This window comes from Diabrotica undecimpunctata, chromosome 7 (assembly GCF_040954645.1).
Source record: "Diabrotica undecimpunctata isolate CICGRU chromosome 7, icDiaUnde3, whole genome shotgun sequence".
In the NCBI taxonomy this organism is placed as follows: Eukaryota; Metazoa; Arthropoda; class Insecta; order Coleoptera; family Chrysomelidae; genus Diabrotica; species Diabrotica undecimpunctata.
In genome coordinates this window covers 46,525,783-46,546,374 of record NC_092809.1, presented here as the reverse complement: position 1 = coordinate 46,546,374, position 20,592 = coordinate 46,525,783, and the positions used below count along the sequence as shown (strand labels likewise).

The following is a 20,592-nucleotide window of genomic DNA, read 5'->3' as shown; positions in this document are numbered from 1 at the left end:
AAGTAGTCTACCCATGTTTCCTTCTGAATGTGTTTCGTTTTTATTAGTTCATTCATCTCTTTTCTTTGTCCTCTGATCATTCTCCATATTTCTTTTTGTGTTCCGTAGAAGTCGTGTTCCATCTGTTTTGTGCAGCGCTGCCAGTGTTCCCTCTTTATTTGTCTAACTAAAGTATTCGTTTGATTTCTGATTTATTTCTAGTGGTTGTATGCCTGTTGTGTTTGTTGTATTCTGTATTGTAAAAAGGCTTTTTTCTTTTCTTCACATTTTGTCTTCACTTCCTCTCTTAACCATGTTGTTTTCTTTTTTGATATGTTAGTGTTCGTTACTTTCCTCTCTCCAAGTGATTCTGTTGTTGCGTTAATTATGTTATTTTTGAGTTTTTTCCAGCTTTCCTCGATGTTATCGTTTTCTAATATTTCATTCCCAGCGATCTTTTCTGATATTCTTTTCCTGTATAAGTATTTCGTGGATTCCGTATTTAGTTCTTCGACTTTGATTTTTGTTTGTGTTGACGCCGCTCTCTTGGGTAGGAAGTATTTCAGGATGATTCTTATTTTACATAATACTAGACTATGGTAGCTACCTACATCTGCTGAGTTGAGTCTTCTTACGTCGATTATTTTCGATCAATGTATATCTCTGTTGGTTATAACATAATCTATCATAGATCTTTGTCCACGGGTGTTATTAAATGTATATTTGTGTTGGTCGTTGTGGTCAAAAAATGTGTTGTTTATTTTTAGTTCGTTATTCGTGCAAAAGTTTATCCTCAGTTCTCCATTTTCGTTTTTGACATCCTCGTTATGTTTTTGCTTAATTCCGGGTATTACTTGATTGCCTGTTCGAGCGTTAAAATGCTCCCAATGTTATCATCTTCTCTCTGACTTGATATTTATTTTCATCAATATTTTTGTTAATATGGTTTATTTTTTACTTAAACTTTTAGCTCTAGTTCTGTTCTCTATCAAAAAGTATCTCAAATTTTAGTCATTATTACCAAACTGCAAAAACCTTGGCACCTACTTAGGGAGCAGTAAAAAACTAGTTTTAAAATATTAAAGTACACAAAAAAAATCCAAGATTATTAATAATCTTGGATTTTCAGTAGTTTTTGATAAACTAAACTCTTTGTCCTGATCTTCAATACTGGCCCATAGACCTGTCGTTCGATAAGATATTGTCTCAGCGTTATTGTCTCCGTATTATTCCAACTTCTCTTGCAAGCCGTATCTGAGGATAGAAAAATATTGACAAATGTATATTACAATCATAAATAGAGGAGTACATATTCCTGTTTGTATGTTCTCTAGACATTCGATAAAATTATGACTGGATTATTTTTTTGCAATTATTGCATAATTTAATTAAGTCCTTAAAATGTTAACATAAAACCGATGAACTAACCTGCAGTTTACTATCGAAATCTTCACTCATCTCAATACCCTTTTCTTCCTCCTTGCAGTCTTTGTCCTCTTCGTTATCTTTCTCTTTGCCTGCTGGCTGAGCATCGTCTAGTTGATCTTCGGATTCTATTTTATCCGAAACGTCCCGTTCTCCTTGGCCTTCTCCTAATCCTAAACCGTCCGATGGTTTACTTATTCCTTCTTTATCAAATTCGTCGGAAAACTCGGGTGGAATGCAGAATCCCTAAAACAAAAATGTATGCAAATAACAGAAATTAGAATCATCACCATTATAAAACAAATATAAGGTTATATTTATAAACTAGAGTACCTATCTCGTATATAGAGGAATACATTGAAAGGACGTAAGAAGTGAAAACACCAAAAGTGAATCCTCTGACTCAAAAACAAAAAAAAAACTAAAGTTACCCTCCGACCTTCTAGAAGCCTTAAGCTATTAATTATTTACTTCGCAAGCCACAACTACCCAAAATTTTTATTTTAGCTAAATCTCCGTTTATCTAGTTGGCCGCCATATTAGTCACGTGGTCATCTAGAGCTATTAGTGAAGTGTCACGTGACTTCTGCAGTAGAGCCGACTTGTCATCTAATCAGGGAAGAAGGACTCCAAACTATAACGTATGAAAAAGTGGAACTAAATTTAGGGAAAATATATTTATGACTAAATAATATAAGAAAGTTGATCGCCTTCGAAATATAAGTAAGTTGCAATGATAACTTTTCCTGGTTTAGAGACCATCTTCTCCAATATTTTTCTTCTTGACTTTTCATCTGCGGCAGACAATAAATTTCCTTGGTCTTTTTCAAGCATTCTTTATAATATAACTCTTCTTATATGTATAAAGATATTTTTGAAAAAATCCAAATTAAAAAACATGGTAACTGCATTAACAATAAAAACAAATAAAAAAGACCTCTCCAACCATAATATACAATTATAACAAAAGAAAAAGGCATTTAACTTACCTTTGAAGCCAATTCGATGAAGATATTGAGTAACACAGAAGCCATCTTGCAGCTAACTCTATAGACAGCAACTTGTTGAGTGAAAAAATATCGTTGAAGTAGTATAGCTTGGTCCAGCACATGGTAAACTTGATCTGCCAAAGTTTTTCTTTTGTCCATATTTTCCAAAGAAGCTCCCATGATATAACTAGCTACTTGGTTAATTTCTTCTAGGATTACCTGCATGTCCAATTGCGAAATATCTTTCGACAAGTTGTCCACCAAGTATTTTGTCAGGTGGTCTTCTTGAATACTTTCTTCAGTTTCGTCAGCTTCATCTTTGGGTTTAGGTATAGCTTCAGACTTTTTGTGCAGATCTGTGACAGTATTTAAAATTTTTTTGGATAATTTCTTAATTATTTGTTCACATTTGGCGGAAATGTCACCTTCAACTAATGTTTTAGTTAACACTGGATTCTTTAAATTACTTGTAATTTGTTGGACTTCATCTGCTAACACTAGTAAATTATTTATTAGTTTTGTGTTGGCAAAAATTGTTTTAAGACTCAATATTTCTTCCTGTACACTTGATAAATTATTGCTTAGTTCACTTAAGTTCGTTATAGGTACATATTGATCCCTCAGTAATTGGAAATCAGTAGTTGGTACTACTGCTTTGGCTTTAAATAGTTGTGAAATAAGTTTCCTACAAGAAGATTGAATATTGCTGATAAGAGCAGTTGCTTTAGACCAATACTTGTCATTTTTGTAAACTATTCTGTTTTCCAAATTAGTCTCCAGAGTAAGAATTTCAACAGTTACAGAGTTGAAACTGTTTTCTACTGGACAAGTATTTAAACATATTTGATACTGGCACATCGTGGAGTTGATTTTAGACAACAAAGCCGTTATGCTATCGATCACATTACATGGAAGATATTCTTTGGCATTACAAAATTGTTTGAGTTGACGGGCATAGTTTCTTATGTAGTAATAAACTCTGCTGGCTTCTACTAATTTAATTTTCTGGTGTTGAACTGAAGTCTGAAAATAAATTAATATATTGACAAGAAGTAATCAATAAAACCTCTACTAGTTTAATTAAAATAAATTATTAAAAAATAAATATATATATATATATATATATATATATATATATATATATATATATATATATATACACTCAGGTGCAAAAAAATCAATCCATTCCTTATTTCTTATTTATTTGAAGTTGTATAATTTTAGAGACATTAAATTACGTATGTAAATTTAGGTGTACCCTTGTATACGAGAAATAAAATAATATTTTTAATATTGCTTTTTATATTTCTTAAAACAAATTGGTATTTCAGGTTTTTGTCAAAAAGGGTCTGAAGCAAGTAGATATTTATTGAATGTTGTTTTTAATTGAACAACCATACTAGTGTAGTGATTTTATTTTCAAAACGTGTTATATTTTTATTTGATTATCCTTCCTAAATGTCTCTAACTCCGACAGATGCTGCAAGGGCGGTGACTTTAGTTTAAGATGGTCGTAGCCAATATTATGCAGCTGAAATGTTGGGTGTTAGTCGATATTCGGTTCAAAGAGCAGTTCGGCGTTTTAGCGACACCGGTAAGTTCACAAGACGACCAGGATCAGGTCGTAGAAGGGTAACATCCGAAAGAGATGATCGATTTCTCGTCTCATCATGTTTGAGAAATCGGCATCTAACTTCAGTTGAACTGGCAAATCGTCTGAGCGAAATGAGAAATATGGATGTAAGCAGATGGACAGTTCGTGGAAGACTTGTAGAAGGTAATTTATTATCCAGAAGGCCAGCCCTATCTCCAATACTATCCATAGAACATCGCAGAGCTCGCCTTGCTTTTGCAAGAGAACATGAAAACTGGAGTGATGCAGATTGGAGCAATGTACTGTTCTCAGATGAGTCCAGATTTTGTCTAAAGTCACCAGACGGCCGAGAAAGGGTTTGGAGAAGACACGGAGAGCGATATTTTCAATGTAATATTGCGGAAAGCATAAGTTATCGGGGGGCTCCGTTATGGTTGGGCCGGTATCAGTTCAGAAGCCCATACTGATTTAGTTATTGTAGATGGAGGTTCTATGACTGCTGCAAGATACATAACAAGTATTTTAGATCAGCATGTGGTACCTTTTGCTCCTTTCATTGGACCTAATTTTATTTTTATGGACGACAACGCGCGTCCTCACCGTGCTAGAATCGTCAACCAATATATAGAGGAGGTGGGAATTGTCCGCATGAACTGGCCAGCTTGCAGTCCCGATCTCAATCCCATACAACATCTATGGGATATGATGAGAAGAGGTCTTCGAGCACGAGTACCCCGTCCAAACAACTTGGCTGAACTTACAGCGGCTCTTCAAGAAATATGGGACCAATTGGATCAATTTGATATCCAGAGGTTAATTACCTCAATGCCTAGACGTGTACAGGCTGTTATAAGGGCCCAAGGGGGAAACACTAGATATTGATTTATTATCAATGTTTTTCTTAATTTCAGAAAGTTTTGAATATTCTTGTATTTTTGAGTTTTGGCGCATGTCTCTCTAAATAAATTATTTTTTTGGATAATCTGTAAAAATTATTTTAATCTAACATATACTTTTACATATATACCTTTTTTAAAACTAATATCTTCAAACGTTTTCTTTTTTCAGCAAATAATACCCATGGATCGATTTTTTTGCACCTGAGTGTATATATATATATATATATATATATTATATTAATAATATTTATAATTTTTGGAAAATACTAACCTTTAAACATCAGCTGTAAAAGCTTGAGCTGAATCGGACAATTAGTTTACAAGTTACAGGGGTTCAAGTGTCGATATTTTTGCAAGTTTAAAAACAATGAAAAAAATTGAATTTCGCGTTAATAAAGCAATGTTTCATGATGGAGAAACTACAAAGAAAATTAATGGCTTTTTTTAAGCCGTCTGTTATAAACTGGTCGAACTACAGTTAAGTGCCTTATTGTAAATCTTCATTTCATTCATAATACCCATTCCAGAATTCTGGGATCCTGTACCAGCTTGCACAGGTCCAGTGAAAGGGTAACATATGTTTTTGAAGTAACTTAATAGTCTCCAAAAACTATTTGCCGCCTACGATCTAATGCTTCGCAGTCATGAAAGATGTATTTGACTATTTCAGGTGATCTGGTATAGAGTTTTTAACTTAAAACTCCATGAAACAGCTTCGCACTAAGCAGGTGTCCCTTGAGTGGCTCATATCAAGTAATGAAGACTGTCATGATTCTAAGTTGATTCCTGCGTATTTCTCACAGTACTTTAACCTTATTTCCGCATGTCCATCCTATTTGAATAAGTGGCTTAATAAGTGTGATAAAAACTCTGCTGCGTCGTAAACAACGGTTAGGGATATGGCATGCTGACTTTTACAGTGACCATAGAGAAACAATTGATGCTGAACACTATGACCAACTAACGTCAAAACTAAGAGGCTTTCCAAAGAACATTTCAAAGTTCACAAAATCGTTTGGGACAATCGTAAATTGACACGTGGAATTACTGTGAAGTGAAGAATATCAGAAGTCATTGAATTGTGTAGTTGAACCAAAAATTTATAAGACATCATTTTTGCAGTGCATGTGAGGTTTGCCCATAGTTAAAAAAGGCTACGTTTCAGTTTGTTTACACGTTTTCAACACAAAACACAGGATGAAATATGGTTGAATGGTTGAAACATGGATCCGTTAGTTCGCTCAGTCGCAAATCAGTAGTAACATTGTAAAATTTTTTATCCACTATGTATATCATAAAAATTTCTAAAGGCTTTAATTTAACACTTTTGAGCTAGAATAACACAATCCACTGGTTTGTTTACTCAGCCAGATGCCTCCAACAAAACCAATCGCTATCCCTTTCGTATCCCGCGAGTTTCTATTTATCTCATAAGAATTTAAAATAAACATCTTAATTTTCCAACCAGAATAGGCGAGAAAAAATCGAAGATCGAGTAGTATTGCGAGAAAATTAAATTTTTACGAGCTAAAGCGAGAGAGAAAAAAAGTCACTTTCGTCAGGGTAGTCGATAGAAGTCATTTCGATTCAGTGATTTGGTTCGGAGCAGGCGAACAGTTTGGTTCGCCCAAAGTGGCCTTGGAAATGTTTTTATTTTTGTAGGAACAATATTATTGTTTTCTTAATTTCTGGATTATCTCTTGTTATCAAGATGATAAAACTTGTCCAGCTGTCTCCTCACAGGAGCAGAGCTAAAACATTGTTCCTCAGTTCAATGGTTTCCTATGGCAGTCTAGAGTCCAGAATCACAGAATAATCGTTATCTGTTATATTCTTATGTCAAATTTGTAAGTATAGAGATATTTGTTCCAAAAATCTAATTTTTTAAATGGACCTTTTAAGATATGTTTAACTTGTTAACATATTGAGATAATAATTCTAGCAAATTTACTAAAAGACTATACGAGGTAAATGGATTGTTTCTTTTTCTTTAGATATATAAAGGTTAAAAAAAAGGTTAAACACACACAAAGATGGAGCCCTTTTTAGCCATACTAGGTTTAATTTACGTTACAAGATAATCAACAATAGCAGACATAAGGTGTCCGAAGTGACCAAAAACATACATGAGCAGCCAAAGCTGTGACTTTCATATTATGGAACGTTTATCGGCTAAAAGGTTGTTTGCTCATTGATTACTTTAAGAAACAAAAAACATTAATAGTGAATAAACCACAATAAGTGAATAATAAAAAGTTATTTTTCCCATCAGTGACTAGGGGCTGCTTGCAAATCACAAAATAATGTACCGAGAGAGCAATTTAGATCAAATGAGATGAGAAATGTTATGGAAACAAGAGAGGATATCAATCTGGAAGAAAGGACGATACTACGTTGAAGAACAAGATTCCCTTTTGCTTAAATATTGTTGTTTTATTAGTTGTGTGTAGTTTATTAGTTAGCGCCTCGTTAATAATGACTTAAGTCAGATAAAGAACTGAAACTAGAAGACAAGCATTCCATATTCCACATCTATTTCATAATATTTCAAATTCTACATCTGCAATCTCCACACAATAGTTGGAGGATGTTACTAATTATATACTGACATTTTCTTAGAAAACCAATGAAGTACTTACCAACATATCCTGACTGAAACCTTTCAGCCTCTCGATATTTTGCATTCCAAGTTCTTTAGATGGATTTTGCAAAGCCGTTTCCAGTACGTCGAATCTCATTAAAGAACGCACGTAATATTTTTCACTCGATTCCCAAAATGACAATATTCTCTCTTCTTTATAGCTGCAATTAAAAAATTAGTAATTTACTATGTACATAGAATATTATTTGGAAGTTTAAGAAGATGTTTAATCGATAAACCTATTAAAAACAAGTATCAAGAAACATTTTGTCATACTTGAAAATACCTATATCTTTTGGACACAAATTTCGGCTAGAACAGATACATAAATAGTCCCGAATAGTTTTAGCTCTGTTCTAGACCTGATCCATATTATTTAAAATCTGTACTAGAGATGTTCAGGACATGAAACAAAAGAAAGCAGCTGTTTCCTACGGTGAACATAATGTTCTTCGGAGCCTAACGCGGCTAACTTTACGTTGAATAAAACCCAACAGGCAATTTTATAAAAAAGATTCTACTTCGACAGAAATCTCAACTTCATGAGAAATACTAGTCCTCCATCACAAGCCAAGAAGTTCGAGTTAAACCAGATCACGTTACAGCGGTGATGTTCTAGGCAGTATTCATTTGGAATTCCATGGCAGAAACCAACAGGCAGAAGCTATTAACAGAAACAGCGTGCCAACTCGTCGAATAATCTTCATGGAACGACAGGGTAACAAATTACATCCAAGAAAGAATCAGCATACAGTACTGAGGGGGGTGGACATGAAAAGAACCAGCAATTTCTACCAATAGGCCGCAAGAAGAAGACTCCTTAAGATCAGAGATATCCTCACCAAAAACAGGATGCAGCCATTACAGAGAGAAACTTAGATGGATGGACGATTCAATCCCAGACGTCCAGAAGCTCGGTAATAATTGAAGTAGATTTCTAAAAATGAGACAGCAATCGGCGAAGAAGCGAAACATAAAAAAATATTTTTATTTTTATTATCCGAGTTTGTCTTCCCCTCTACCATTAGGGAGCTCCAACTAGACCTAACCATGTCATAGTATGAAAGAAAGAGGCTTTTAAAGAAAAAGAACAGTCACGTACAACTTCCAATGCATAACTTTGGTGTAATATCTAATAGCAAGGACCAGATGGCCAAAGAAAGAAAAAACGGTGTGATTGACGAAGAAATTATAAATAAATGTGGTAATTAGCAATTTTATCGTATAAAAACATGAAGGTGAAATAGTAGAATTCATAGAAATGAGAAGATTTTTCTATGAGTGAGTACGGATCGATAATACCAAGAACAAACTAAATTTCAAACAAACTAAAATCTACAAAATTATATCGAGACCCGTATTTACTGATGCTAGTTAAACCTGTCTAAGGACAGTGATCACTCACGAAAACTAAAAATTTGAGACCAGAAATCATCGACAAGTCTTTTGTAGAGATTATGAAAATACCAAGAAAATATTCGTTCAGTCATGAGAAAGATAGCAACCTACTGCTTTCTTTTATTCAGGTACCATGTTTTTTCTTCCGATTTTGCCTTGCACTTTATTGGGAACTAATAATAGACACGGAATTAGTCTACCAAAACAACTTACTATCCATTATCACGAATGTTATTTCTTCAAAACTACCAAACTTTCCCACACACGGCAATACAATTTTTGAACTGTTGAACACTCAGAAATACACGAAAACATGATATAATCCCTGCAAGATTTTTTAAACCTGAAAGGCTGATAAAATTCTGATAGGACAAACTTGATTTAAAAACTGAAAATTATGTTGCAAGTTACAGATACAATATCGTTTACAAAAATTATTTACTCACCCATAGTTTTCATTACGAAACTGGCTTTCTAAATCGATCGGTTTAATGAGGAACTCTGCAGTTGGATCTTTGACTTTACTATCGACAATACCGGTTTTAAAAGATAGTCCCATCTTTGTAAGACTCTTAAAGAGATCTGCTAAAGCGCGATGCTTTCGCTGTAAAATGTTCTTCGCTTGCGATTTTTGCTTTTCCTTGGTTAAAGTTGTGTCAACCTAAAACGCAACAAAAGAAAATATATGATTATAATATATATTATTCCCCTTCGAGAGCCCTTTAATCTTGTCGTAGTGAAAGACCTCTTCATATTCAGTCCGAGCGGAAACTGAGGTCGGCTCAACTCAGGGTACCATGCGACACCCTTGCATTAGCTTTCTTCTGGGACGCGGAACTTTGCAGCGAGTGCCAATCACTTACCTATGCTGCGAGTTCCAATCACTTACCTAGCTTCTCGTAAAATAAAAATTGACAAAACAAAAACTGCAACGCCTTCAACAATGACCGAACAAGTTCCAGCAAATGAGCATGAGGTACAGCGAGAACAAGATTTAACAGTTGAAGTAAAGCTTTGAACCAAAAGCCTAATCGAAAGCAACCATCATTGATTTAGACTATATACAAAATATGTTTCAGGTCGTAGTGTTTAAAGGTCTAGGAGGCCCAACAAGTATTTTGTCAAGAATCTAATAGATAAATATTACACAAAGAAATATTTTATATTTAAACTATAGTAGAATCAGAAAAACTGCATCAATAAGGGTATCAGTTAAAGGAGTAAAGAGAAAAAAATATGCTAATGCTTACTTTTGAAAGAAAGAGTTTTAAGTTTGACTTTAACGCTGCATGGACCATCGGCATATCAACATACAGGTAGCCAAGACCAGGGTATTTATTGCTTTCATTCCGACAGGCCAACGTGGAGGCTTCAAAATATTTTTTGTGATAACCCCACTTTCATTACAACCTAACAATACAATCTCGACCTAAATGTTTAATGCATGACATAATACTTGAATTGTCTCGACTTACAATTGACCTATTATGACATACATGGAGACATTCAGTGATGTACCCAGTCTTCAATATTGACTATACTTGACACCTAGTTATTAGAATATTTCATTATATTTTCTGTCAGCGTTAGAAATCGAGACAAAACCTTTATACTACCCATCAAATTTCTCACTACCAAGTATGTAAACTACTGAATACAATATTCCATTAAAAATATATTAAATGTTTACCTCTAATTTCTGAAGATGACTGCTAGTTTCTATAACTTCCGTTACAAACCCATCTAAGTCTTGTATTAATGCAGGATACGTTGTAGCTAAAATTATTTTCCTAGATAACTCACGAACTTTTGTTGCTTTATCAAGCAACCTCTTTGCTGAACCGTTAGCAGATTCAATAGAATGTTGAATTTCCTAAAAAAATATTTTGTTAAATACATTTTAGCTTACAGTTTACTCGTTTTAAAAAGACACACGCGGGAATGTATCTGGCGTTGCCGATTGCTCTGTAACTTAGCAATACAAAGATATCAGTAAATATAGAGAGGTCGAAAAAAAAATCGTAACTAAGAATTGAAAGGCTATGGACTTATATATTTATATGGGTCGGTAGTAGCTTAGTCACCATGCTGAATGACGTGAAATTATTGTTTTTACATTTCAAGTAAAGTTTGGTAAAGCCAAAATAATGATTTAACAAGACAACCAGAGAAACGATTTAGAGTTCTTGATAACATAATCATGTTTTTGTATGGCCTTCTTATTTATCACCAATTTAAAACCTGAAAATTTTGCAAAATGTGTTTTGGTTGTTGTAGAGAAAAGTTAGTTTGTGTTTAGACTTAAACGCTAGAAAACAAATTGAAACTGGCCTAGGGTTTTCCGTAAAAGCTGAAGACCATACATTTTTTTATACAGTCGTCACTGAAGATTAAACGGTCGGCACTTTTGAAATAACCCCTTAGCATCGCACAAAAATCTAGTAACATACCGAGTAACACAAGATCTGTCAAATAAAGTATTATTTGCCATATTTTTGCCATATTTAAAATAATTTTGCAACCGTCTACTATTTTGAATGATTACATAACTAAAATATCATAAAAACAATGTGTTGGTTACATAGGTTAGTCACTCAAATAATTATTTTGTGGTTCAGAAAGTAGCTGGAAAGGGGCGAAGTTTAGACCAGCACTATACCCATTTAAAAACGGTAATACCACGTGAAATAAATTTAAAAAAGGTAATAAGAAAGATATAAAAAGAACTGTAAAATATTTGACTAGATAACAGACATTCGAAACCACATTCTAACCCAACTTAAGCTAAAACGGGCATTTAAAGTTCGAGGAAGAGCTAACAGAATCTAAGAAAAACCTTTTGTTTGCCAGTTTAAAATAGAGTGAAAGACCTGGAGAAGAAAACCAAAGTCGAATTATTTATGGCGATATCATAAGGTCAAGTACACCTAGGCATAAAGCAATTATAGCAACTTATTCCCTAATAAAAATGGCTGAAAGCAGTGAAAAAATGTCAAAGAAAGATTAAAAAGAAAATTGTATTATTTAACAAATTAGAAAATGAAGGAAAACAAGAAAAAAGAGTATAAGAAACTTATGATTAAGTAAGAAGTAGTCAGATACAATAGCAAATCAAAATGACGTTTCAAAAAACGCTCGAGGAACATAGAATAAGTAAAAAAGTACTGGACAAAAAATATAAAGCAAAGGAGAATCAACATAATGACTACAGCATTACACAAGGAAATGGAAATGTGCAGTTCAGTTCAGTTCATTGGATTGTCTGAACAGAAGATGCTCCCCAAAGAGGACGGCTAGATCGAATCCTGAGATTAAGACAAAAAGCGTAAATGGAGAAGAAAACAAAAAAATCAAACATTTGTTAATGGTTAAAATCCATACTCAAAGTAAATAAAAACTCACAGGCAGATATTGAAAACGGTTGGTATAGAAAAGTATGCTGAAAATTATAATTCCAGTAAGTACTTTATCGTACTACAGACACAAACAATGGTAAACACATCAATTACTTACCTGTTGATCACTTAAATAGTTGTCAATTTCGCTAGTTAAATAATGGCTGTAGAAATCAGGCGATTTTCCGTTCTTCGGTTTATCCCAAATACCAACATTTTGAGAACTGGTTTCAGGATCGATATTATGAATGCAAGGTGATACTGGTTGCTCCAAGGCTGCTTGGTACTCTCTCATAAACTTGTGTATGTTTTTATGGGATTTCTCCACCGTATCTTTTATAGCCCAGTAGTTGATGTCTTTCCATCTGACTATTTTGACGTAATCCTTTAATTTCTTTTCTATTGGAGATCTAAATAAAAAATATTGTATTAGGGGTTCGAAAGAATTAAATTGGCAAACTATTAACTATAACTGAAATATATCTTACTTTAAATCCTTAATTTTTTTGGAAACCACGTCGTTAAATTGCCTAAAGTAGCTATATACGTTCCATAATATATTGATGAAGGACTCAGTTTCTTCAGTGTGTTCCAAATTGGTAGCATGACAATGGAAAGCGTACAAAAGATTCAGTCTACCCTGAAATTCGGCAATATTTGATTTGGTTATAAACGTCTGCAATGTTTCTACTAATTCTTTTTCTCCAAACTTCCTTTCGTGGATAAATTGATGCATTACGTTGTACAGATGTAACCACCATTTAGGTAAAGGTTCATTCAATCTGCAAAATAAGACATTGTGCATATTCAATCATAAAAGTTCGACATCACTCATAGTTAAAATCTTCTTACAGTTCGTTCAAATAGATCTTTCACTACAAACTACGTTAATAAGTACTTTTGTTAATAATTACATATTTTCCAGTACAGAGTCGCTAATATTCAAAGGTGTATTTAAAAATTAACACTAACGAATAAGATGCAATTACAGCACGTTCCCATTGATAACAAGCGAACATATATATTTTCTCTCTCTTCTATCGCTACGACTAGCTCAGTCGTACCCCACGTTAGGCGCCAATTTGGAACGAGTTAATTTCAAGTCAGTTCAAATCGGAAGGGAGGAAAAAGGGGGATTAAAATAAGAATACTAGCGCCTTCTTGAATAGTAGATAATAATAGAAGGAATAAGATAGTGAGATAGAAGTAATAAGAATTGATAAGATGTTATAGATATAAAGATGGTGGTGATTGAAGTGGATAGCTCAGATATACATAAGATAAAACAATAATTTTATACATTCGCAAAACAAGCAATTGATTTTGCTATATTGTATTCAGAAATTTGGAAACTAATTTGTTCAGACATGGCTTATATCAACCAAATATTTAAATGCATAAAATTCTGAAGCCACAGAGAACAACGGTGGTCAACGAGGAGTGAACGCCTACTAAGATCAGAGAAGAACAAAAGATCCAGTTTTACAGAAAATTCGAAAATGGAAAAAGGAAACCGTCGACCGTCTTGGCAAGACCTTGTTACCTAAAAATATGTAGCTGTGTAAACACATTTCGATATAATGTCAGGACATTAAATAATTCCGCTATTAAATAGACTAACTCGGTTATTTGATACTCAAGAGAATTAAATTTTTCTCAGAAGAACACTTTGAATCTTGACAATTGCGTTTCGTTCTGTTTACTGCCATCAACGCAATACGTAGAATTAATTGCGGAGAAGAACGTATTTGTAACAATATGATTGATGAATTGCATGACTCGATGTATAACTCCTTCCAAATAAACACGTTTTGGTATGTTTTTAAAATACATTATGGATATACAGACCACACAAGCATCTGCGGTTGCTAGCATTCTTTCTATTGATAGACTAAATAATTGATCTTCTGAAAGAAAAAGAATATACCAATTTGAGTATCTTACATCCTTAGGTATATAATGAACTTCCGTCCATCCGCTCAGTCGACACATTATTAATGTGAATGAGAACCTATTTTATAAACTAGGTCTAATGTATTTATTATTACAAGCAGAAATATAATATTCTATTGTTACAATGTAAAGTGACAATAAGGAAACATATTTTCTTGTGCGCCGAAAATGATGGAAATGAAAATTTCCTAGAATTCATAATGAGCACGTGATTTCGGCTACATTTGACCACTTACGGCGCGTGATTTGTGATTGATAGTTTCATTTAATATTTGCCAGACTACAGAATGAACTTGGATGTATGGACGTATTTCAAAGAATTAAAATTAGTTTTTAGAGAAAATTATAAGGTAATTTAGTTACAGTTATTAAAATCACTTAAATATTGGGAACATGTCATTCTCGAGCGACGAGAGCTAAAACGGGGTGTTGGCAAAGCCGTGCCCTAATTCTGTTATTTCACTTAGTGTGTTTAATGCGTTAACATGGATGCAATAGTTCAAAAAGGACAAAAATCTTCCATATTTATTTCTCTCTCTGAATCTTTGAAGTGATTTTCGATGGTAATAAAAATAAGATAACAATGTATCATAGTTTATGTCAAAACACGCTAAAATAATTAACATTTAGTAGCCTGATAGTAGTAGTTTCTTGCACTTACTTATCAATATACGAAGGGTGAGCAATTAAATTAAATAAAGGTAAAAAAACGGAAAGGCAGGTTTTGCAAATGAAAAATAAACAAAATGAAACATAAATCGTAATACTGAGAACATCTTTACAAAGTAAATAAATACATTATTTTAGCAACTCCAAATAAATACTATCAAACACTTACCTATCGTGTACTTTACTCAGAAGATCTTTCCATACCGAAAGTTCTATTTTTCTCCAAGTTACAATTTGATTCGTCAAATTTTGAGTGTGTTGACTTAAACTAACGCCAGAATGAGCCACTTCTTCCCATTCGTGGCACTTAGTTAGCAATATTTCAAAACCGGTGAGATATCTTGATATAGGACTTGTTATTTCAAACTTATAGATCCTGTCAATTACTGTAAGGATCTAAAAAATAAGATAAATGTTAGAAAAGTGCATTCATTCTATATATATCTAACAAATTAAAAATAAAAAATGTCCCTATCTTCGCATATCTTTGTCTCTCTTTCTTTTCCGTATTTTTCACTTTTTGACCATATGTTCTCTTTTTCTTTCCGCTCTCTATCTGTTCCAACCTTTCCCTGGTTTATCACCTTCTTTACTGATTTTTATTTCTACGTATCTTTTGAATTCCGTCCTTCAGTTGCTACATCTTTTAAGTACCTAGACATTTCGTCGCGCAGGTTTTAAAACAAGCAATTTTAGGGACATTCGTAAAGTAAATCGTGGTAAAGAAACAGAAACAGGCACAAGTAATTAGTAACAACAGTAATTAACTTCGCAGATACGCCACTGAATGAATGCTGAGCTTCCCATCGTTACGCCGATGGCTCCATTCTCACAATCAGCTACTACGTTATGATAAGAGACGTTTACTGTCCTTCACATTGTTCCCCTACAGATACATACATATACAAATAAAATTATTCCTACCGTATTTAACGTTGGCTGGTCTGGCCACTCTGCTAGCAATTCATTGATTTTGATTTTAAGATCTTCCAAAACGTGGTAACAAGATTTGACTTCTTCGACGTTAGAATCCTTGTAGAAGTCATTTGTTTTTTGAGATGAGGTTCTTTGGAATATATCATCAGCTAAAACGGAAGAAAAATTAATAATATATTGTGGTACAACTTTAAATTGAAAGAACTAGTGTATAATTTTCCTTTGGCTGTGTTAGTTCTTTTTTGAATTTTTGGAATTTGATAGTTGTAATAAACCCACGTTGATGACGCAAGAGAGATGGTACAGGAACTCGTTGTGGCTACAGAAAATGTAGGTATTATAAACATCTCTAAAACAAAAATATTGACAAATTTGGTACCCAACCAGAACATTAGTATTGGTGGGCAAGAAGTAAAACTCGTGGATAAATATAAATACCTAGGACATGAAATTATGATTTGCAGGGATAATCAGACCCATGAACTGAAGAGAAAAATCGGTCTTAGGTGAGCAGCATATTTAAAACTGAGAGAAACTTTTAAAAGTAGCTGCCCATATGCCTGAAGAGAAAAGTACTTGATCAACGCATCTTCCCAGTGTTGACATACGGAGCAGAAACACTTACTTTAACAAAAGCCTCGGCTACCAAACTCAGAGTTATACAGAGAAGAATGGAGCGATCCATGTTAGGAATAACTCTGTGAGACAAAATAAAAAACGAAGAGGACAGGAGACGAACCAAGGTGACTGACGTCATCAAAACGTTAGCCGGACTAAAATGGAAATGGGCAGGACACATAGCTAGAATGACGAATGCGCGATGGACAAAGAGGTTATTGGAATGGAGACCAAGAAAAGACAAGAGAAGCGTCGGTCGACCACCTACACCTAAAAACTGGATGAGAGTGGCGCAAGATGGATGGGGTTGGAAACACGAGGAAGGGGCCTATGTTCAGCCGTGGATTTTTGAGGCTGGATGATGATGAATAAACCCACAACAGACTGATTAGCTTATAAAATATCTGACTATATTATATAAACTGTTCTAATAAATAAAATATATATATATATATATATATATATATATATATATATATATATATATATATATATATATATATATATATATATATATATATATATATATATATAAGGTGTAATTGAAAAAAAAGGTATAAGCTAATAAAACTTTTAAATATTTGTATACTTACTGTTGCCATATCTTTTCTTCACTGCCAATAAAACATTCAAACTAGCAATAAGATCTTCGTCCATTCGATAGTCCACACTATCCATAATCTTCTCCAGAATTTTGGAGAACGTCTTGAATTTCTCCAGTAACGGCAAAATGTAATCGGGGACTAGTTTTTTGGTCTTAGTTGGATTTAGCCATTCATTTCTAGTCATGCAAGTGAGTAAATCAACGTGGAGTTGAGTGATGTCTTTTAGATCGTTATACGAAATAACCTCTTCATACTTAGCTTCTACTTTATTTTCTATAGGTGTATCGTCGATGTTTGCATCTTTTTGAAAGTCTGCGAAGTCGATGGTGTGATAGTTGGGAAATAGAGTGTCGAGATCTTCTTGGATCTGCTCCTCTTCTGATTTATCATCACGATTTGTTCTAAAAGGACAGTAAATATAATAAGATATTGTTAAAATATAAAGGTAGAAATAAAAAAGTAAACACGTAAAAAGCTTGTATATCTTTTTTTTTGGAAGCTATCTATAAAGTATAACTATATACTATAACTATAATATAAACAGATAGTAAGGCAGTCAATTATCTTATTATAGGAAATAGCTTTTTACTGTCTGGTTTTGCGATGCTTGGTTATAAAAGCTACCCTTATGAGCCTGCAGGCTTTTGGTATGTACCCTAGTCCTAAGCGCCTTAAAATATTCGACGAGAAACACTTTAGTGTCTCTTCCATAAAATAAACATCCAACTGTTTATTTACACAGTCAAATGGCATCGGGATAAAGCAATATCTGTCTTTCTTTTTAATTCGTTTACTCCGTGTCACCCATAGTAATTTTAAAATAATAACTGAGTTTTAAATATTAATATAGGTCAGAGATCGGCAGATCTTTTTTACGCTTGACATGTTCAAGATTAAGAGGCAACACTATTTACCCCGCGGGAAGGGATAAAGAGCATTATTAGTCTGGCGTTACGTGGTGCTGGGATTGTCCCGGTACGATGCATGGGTGCATCGTTGCCTGATATGGTTGTATCTTTGGTAGTTTTTTAAATAATAGTATGCAGTAAACAGAAGTGCGCAGTTACACCAGCAAGAGAAGATGAAACACGAAATAAAAATTAAGTATGTGCAGTATGGTTAACTCAGAGTTGCCATTAAAAGGCATAATTCACTGTAAGTTTTTATCCTTTTTATATCCTGCTACAACAAATACAATTAGATAAGCCGAATATTTCCTGATGGTTATAAAAACAAAAGATACTCGTAATTATTTTTATTTTTTCAACATATCATATACCCAGTGTCAGTGCAGTGTTAAGTGTTTTGGGATATTCCTTTATATTTTTGGATGTTTGAATAACCATTGTTTTTTAATACTACACTAAATTTCTATGTAGATTGTAGCAAGAAATAAATTCTAGTACCTACATATCATGAAATGATAATAACCAAGGTAGATTCTTAAATTTTTTACATTTTGCAAGCAATTTGAAATCAAAATGTTTACCAGGTCACCGAGAGATGTATTTAAATTTAGATAAAATTAAAAGCGTATTTCCTATAATTCTTCTCAGTATTCTCATATCTGCTGTTTCCAGCAGCCTTTGCGTTGTGGCGGTGTCGGGTCCTGTTTCTGAGGCATATGTCATTATTGGTCTTACACTGGCTTTATAAATTCTTGATTTCATCTCAGTGTTAATGTGTCTGTTTCGCCATATAGTGTTATTAAGGCATCTCTCAAATCTTGGATGTAAGAGCACTAACATCAGCAGAAATAGGAAGCGATCATAAATTGGTATTGTGCAAAATCCGAATGAAAACACATATATGTGATAACAAAAAACCAGAATACACCACAAAGATAAAAGTCAAAAGCTTACAGGATGACTCCACAAGATACCTATTACAAAAAAGAATAACCGAAAAAAGCAGAAATATATATATATACATATATATATATATATATATATATATATATATATATATATATATATATATATATATATATATATATATATATATATATGTATCACAGAAAGTGATGGAAATCTGGGCAAAAATTTAGTCTAATATCTTAGCCTCCGACAAGGAATACATGTCAACCAAAACACAAGAGGCATACCATAATTACAAGACAATTAGAAACGAAACACATGCACTTGTTAGAAAAATAAAAAATTATCACTAGGAACGCTTTTCGAAAGAAATGGAACATGATTTTTACGGTCTGCAAAAGGAAATATGGCGCTTCATAAGAGGTTCATAACGGAGGTAAAGGAACTAATAGAACCAAAATACATAGAAAAGGATACGTAGATTGACTACCTAAAAAAGCTATATGCAGAGAAAGAACAAACGACGCTAGAACCGGAAACACCAGAAATTACCACAAATGAAGAACTTAATATAAATGTACACGAAGTTCAGAAAATACTTGAAACCCTGAAGAACAGAAAAGCAGCAGGTAAAGACGGGATACCAAACGAATTACTGAAATATTGTGGAGGAGCAATGGCACAACAATAAACAACATTAATTAATAAAATTATAAAACACAATAAAATACCGGAAGAATGGAGAACGAGCGAACTAATTCTACTATTCAAAAAAGGAGATAAAAAACAGACAGAAAACTACAGAGGTATAAACTTATTAAATACTACGCTAAAATTTACAACTAAAATTTTACAAAAGTGCTAATAAATCAGAGGATAATTTTAGCTGTTGGCAAAAGGGTTTCCGTAGTGGAAGATCGTGTACAGATGCAATATTCGTTATAAAGTAAATTACTGAGAAATCACTAGAGTATAATAGACCAGCATTTCTGTGTTATGATTGACCTAAAGAAAGCGTTTGGCAGAGTAAGACTCAAAGATGTAATCCATCTTCTGCATAATAGAGAAGCAACAGTCAATACACGAGGAACAATCATTAATAAAAGCGTGCAAATACTAGCATTTGCAGATGATGTTGACATAATCGCAAGATCAAGAAGAGAAATGATAGAGGCATACAACCAAATAGAACGAGCTGCACAAAATAGTGGTCTTAAAATCAATCAGACCAAAACAAAATATATGCAGGTAAGAAAAAACGCAGAAATAAGGCAGCCACAAAATATAACAATAGGAGAATACAACATAGAGGAGGTAAAAAACTTTATATACTTGGGATCCCTAGTCACGTCTGATAATAACGTTACGGAGGAAGTGAAGAGGCGAATATTTATTGCAAATAAATGTTACCATGGCTTAATTAGACACCTAAGATCAGATAACGTCGCAAGAAAGACAAAATGCCAAATATATAAAACCCTAATAAGACCGGTACTCACATATGGCTCAGAAACCTGCACACTTACTAAAAGAGAGGAAACGTTGTTAGCCACCTTCGAAAGAAAAATCTTGCGACACATATATAAGGGCACAAAAGAAAACGGAATATGGCGAAGACGATACAACTCTGAACTATACAAAATATACCAGGATCCGGATATTATAACATTCATC

At 33.5% G+C, this 20,592-nt stretch overlaps 1 protein-coding gene across 1 annotated transcript in view; it reads right to left on the bottom strand.

Moving 5' to 3' along the window:
• Positions 1-20,592, bottom strand: part of LOC140445285 (midasin-like) — an 84,232-nt gene that overhangs the window by 14,792 nt on the left and 48,848 nt on the right. The window contains exons 9-18 of the mRNA XM_072537215.1: positions 17,090-17,502; positions 15,867-16,027; positions 15,112-15,338; positions 12,809-13,102; positions 12,439-12,730; positions 10,616-10,798; positions 9,372-9,586; positions 7,526-7,688; positions 2,394-3,416; positions 1,408-1,650 (exon numbers count right to left, since the gene is read on the bottom strand). Of these exons, the coding sequence (XP_072393316.1) occupies positions 1,408-1,650; positions 2,394-3,416; positions 7,526-7,688; positions 9,372-9,586; positions 10,616-10,798; positions 12,439-12,730; positions 12,809-13,102; positions 15,112-15,338; positions 15,867-16,027; positions 17,090-17,502 (3,214 nt within the window). The remainder of the gene's footprint in view (positions 1-1,407; positions 1,651-2,393; positions 3,417-7,525; positions 7,689-9,371; positions 9,587-10,615; positions 10,799-12,438; positions 12,731-12,808; positions 13,103-15,111; positions 15,339-15,866; positions 16,028-17,089; positions 17,503-20,592) is intronic.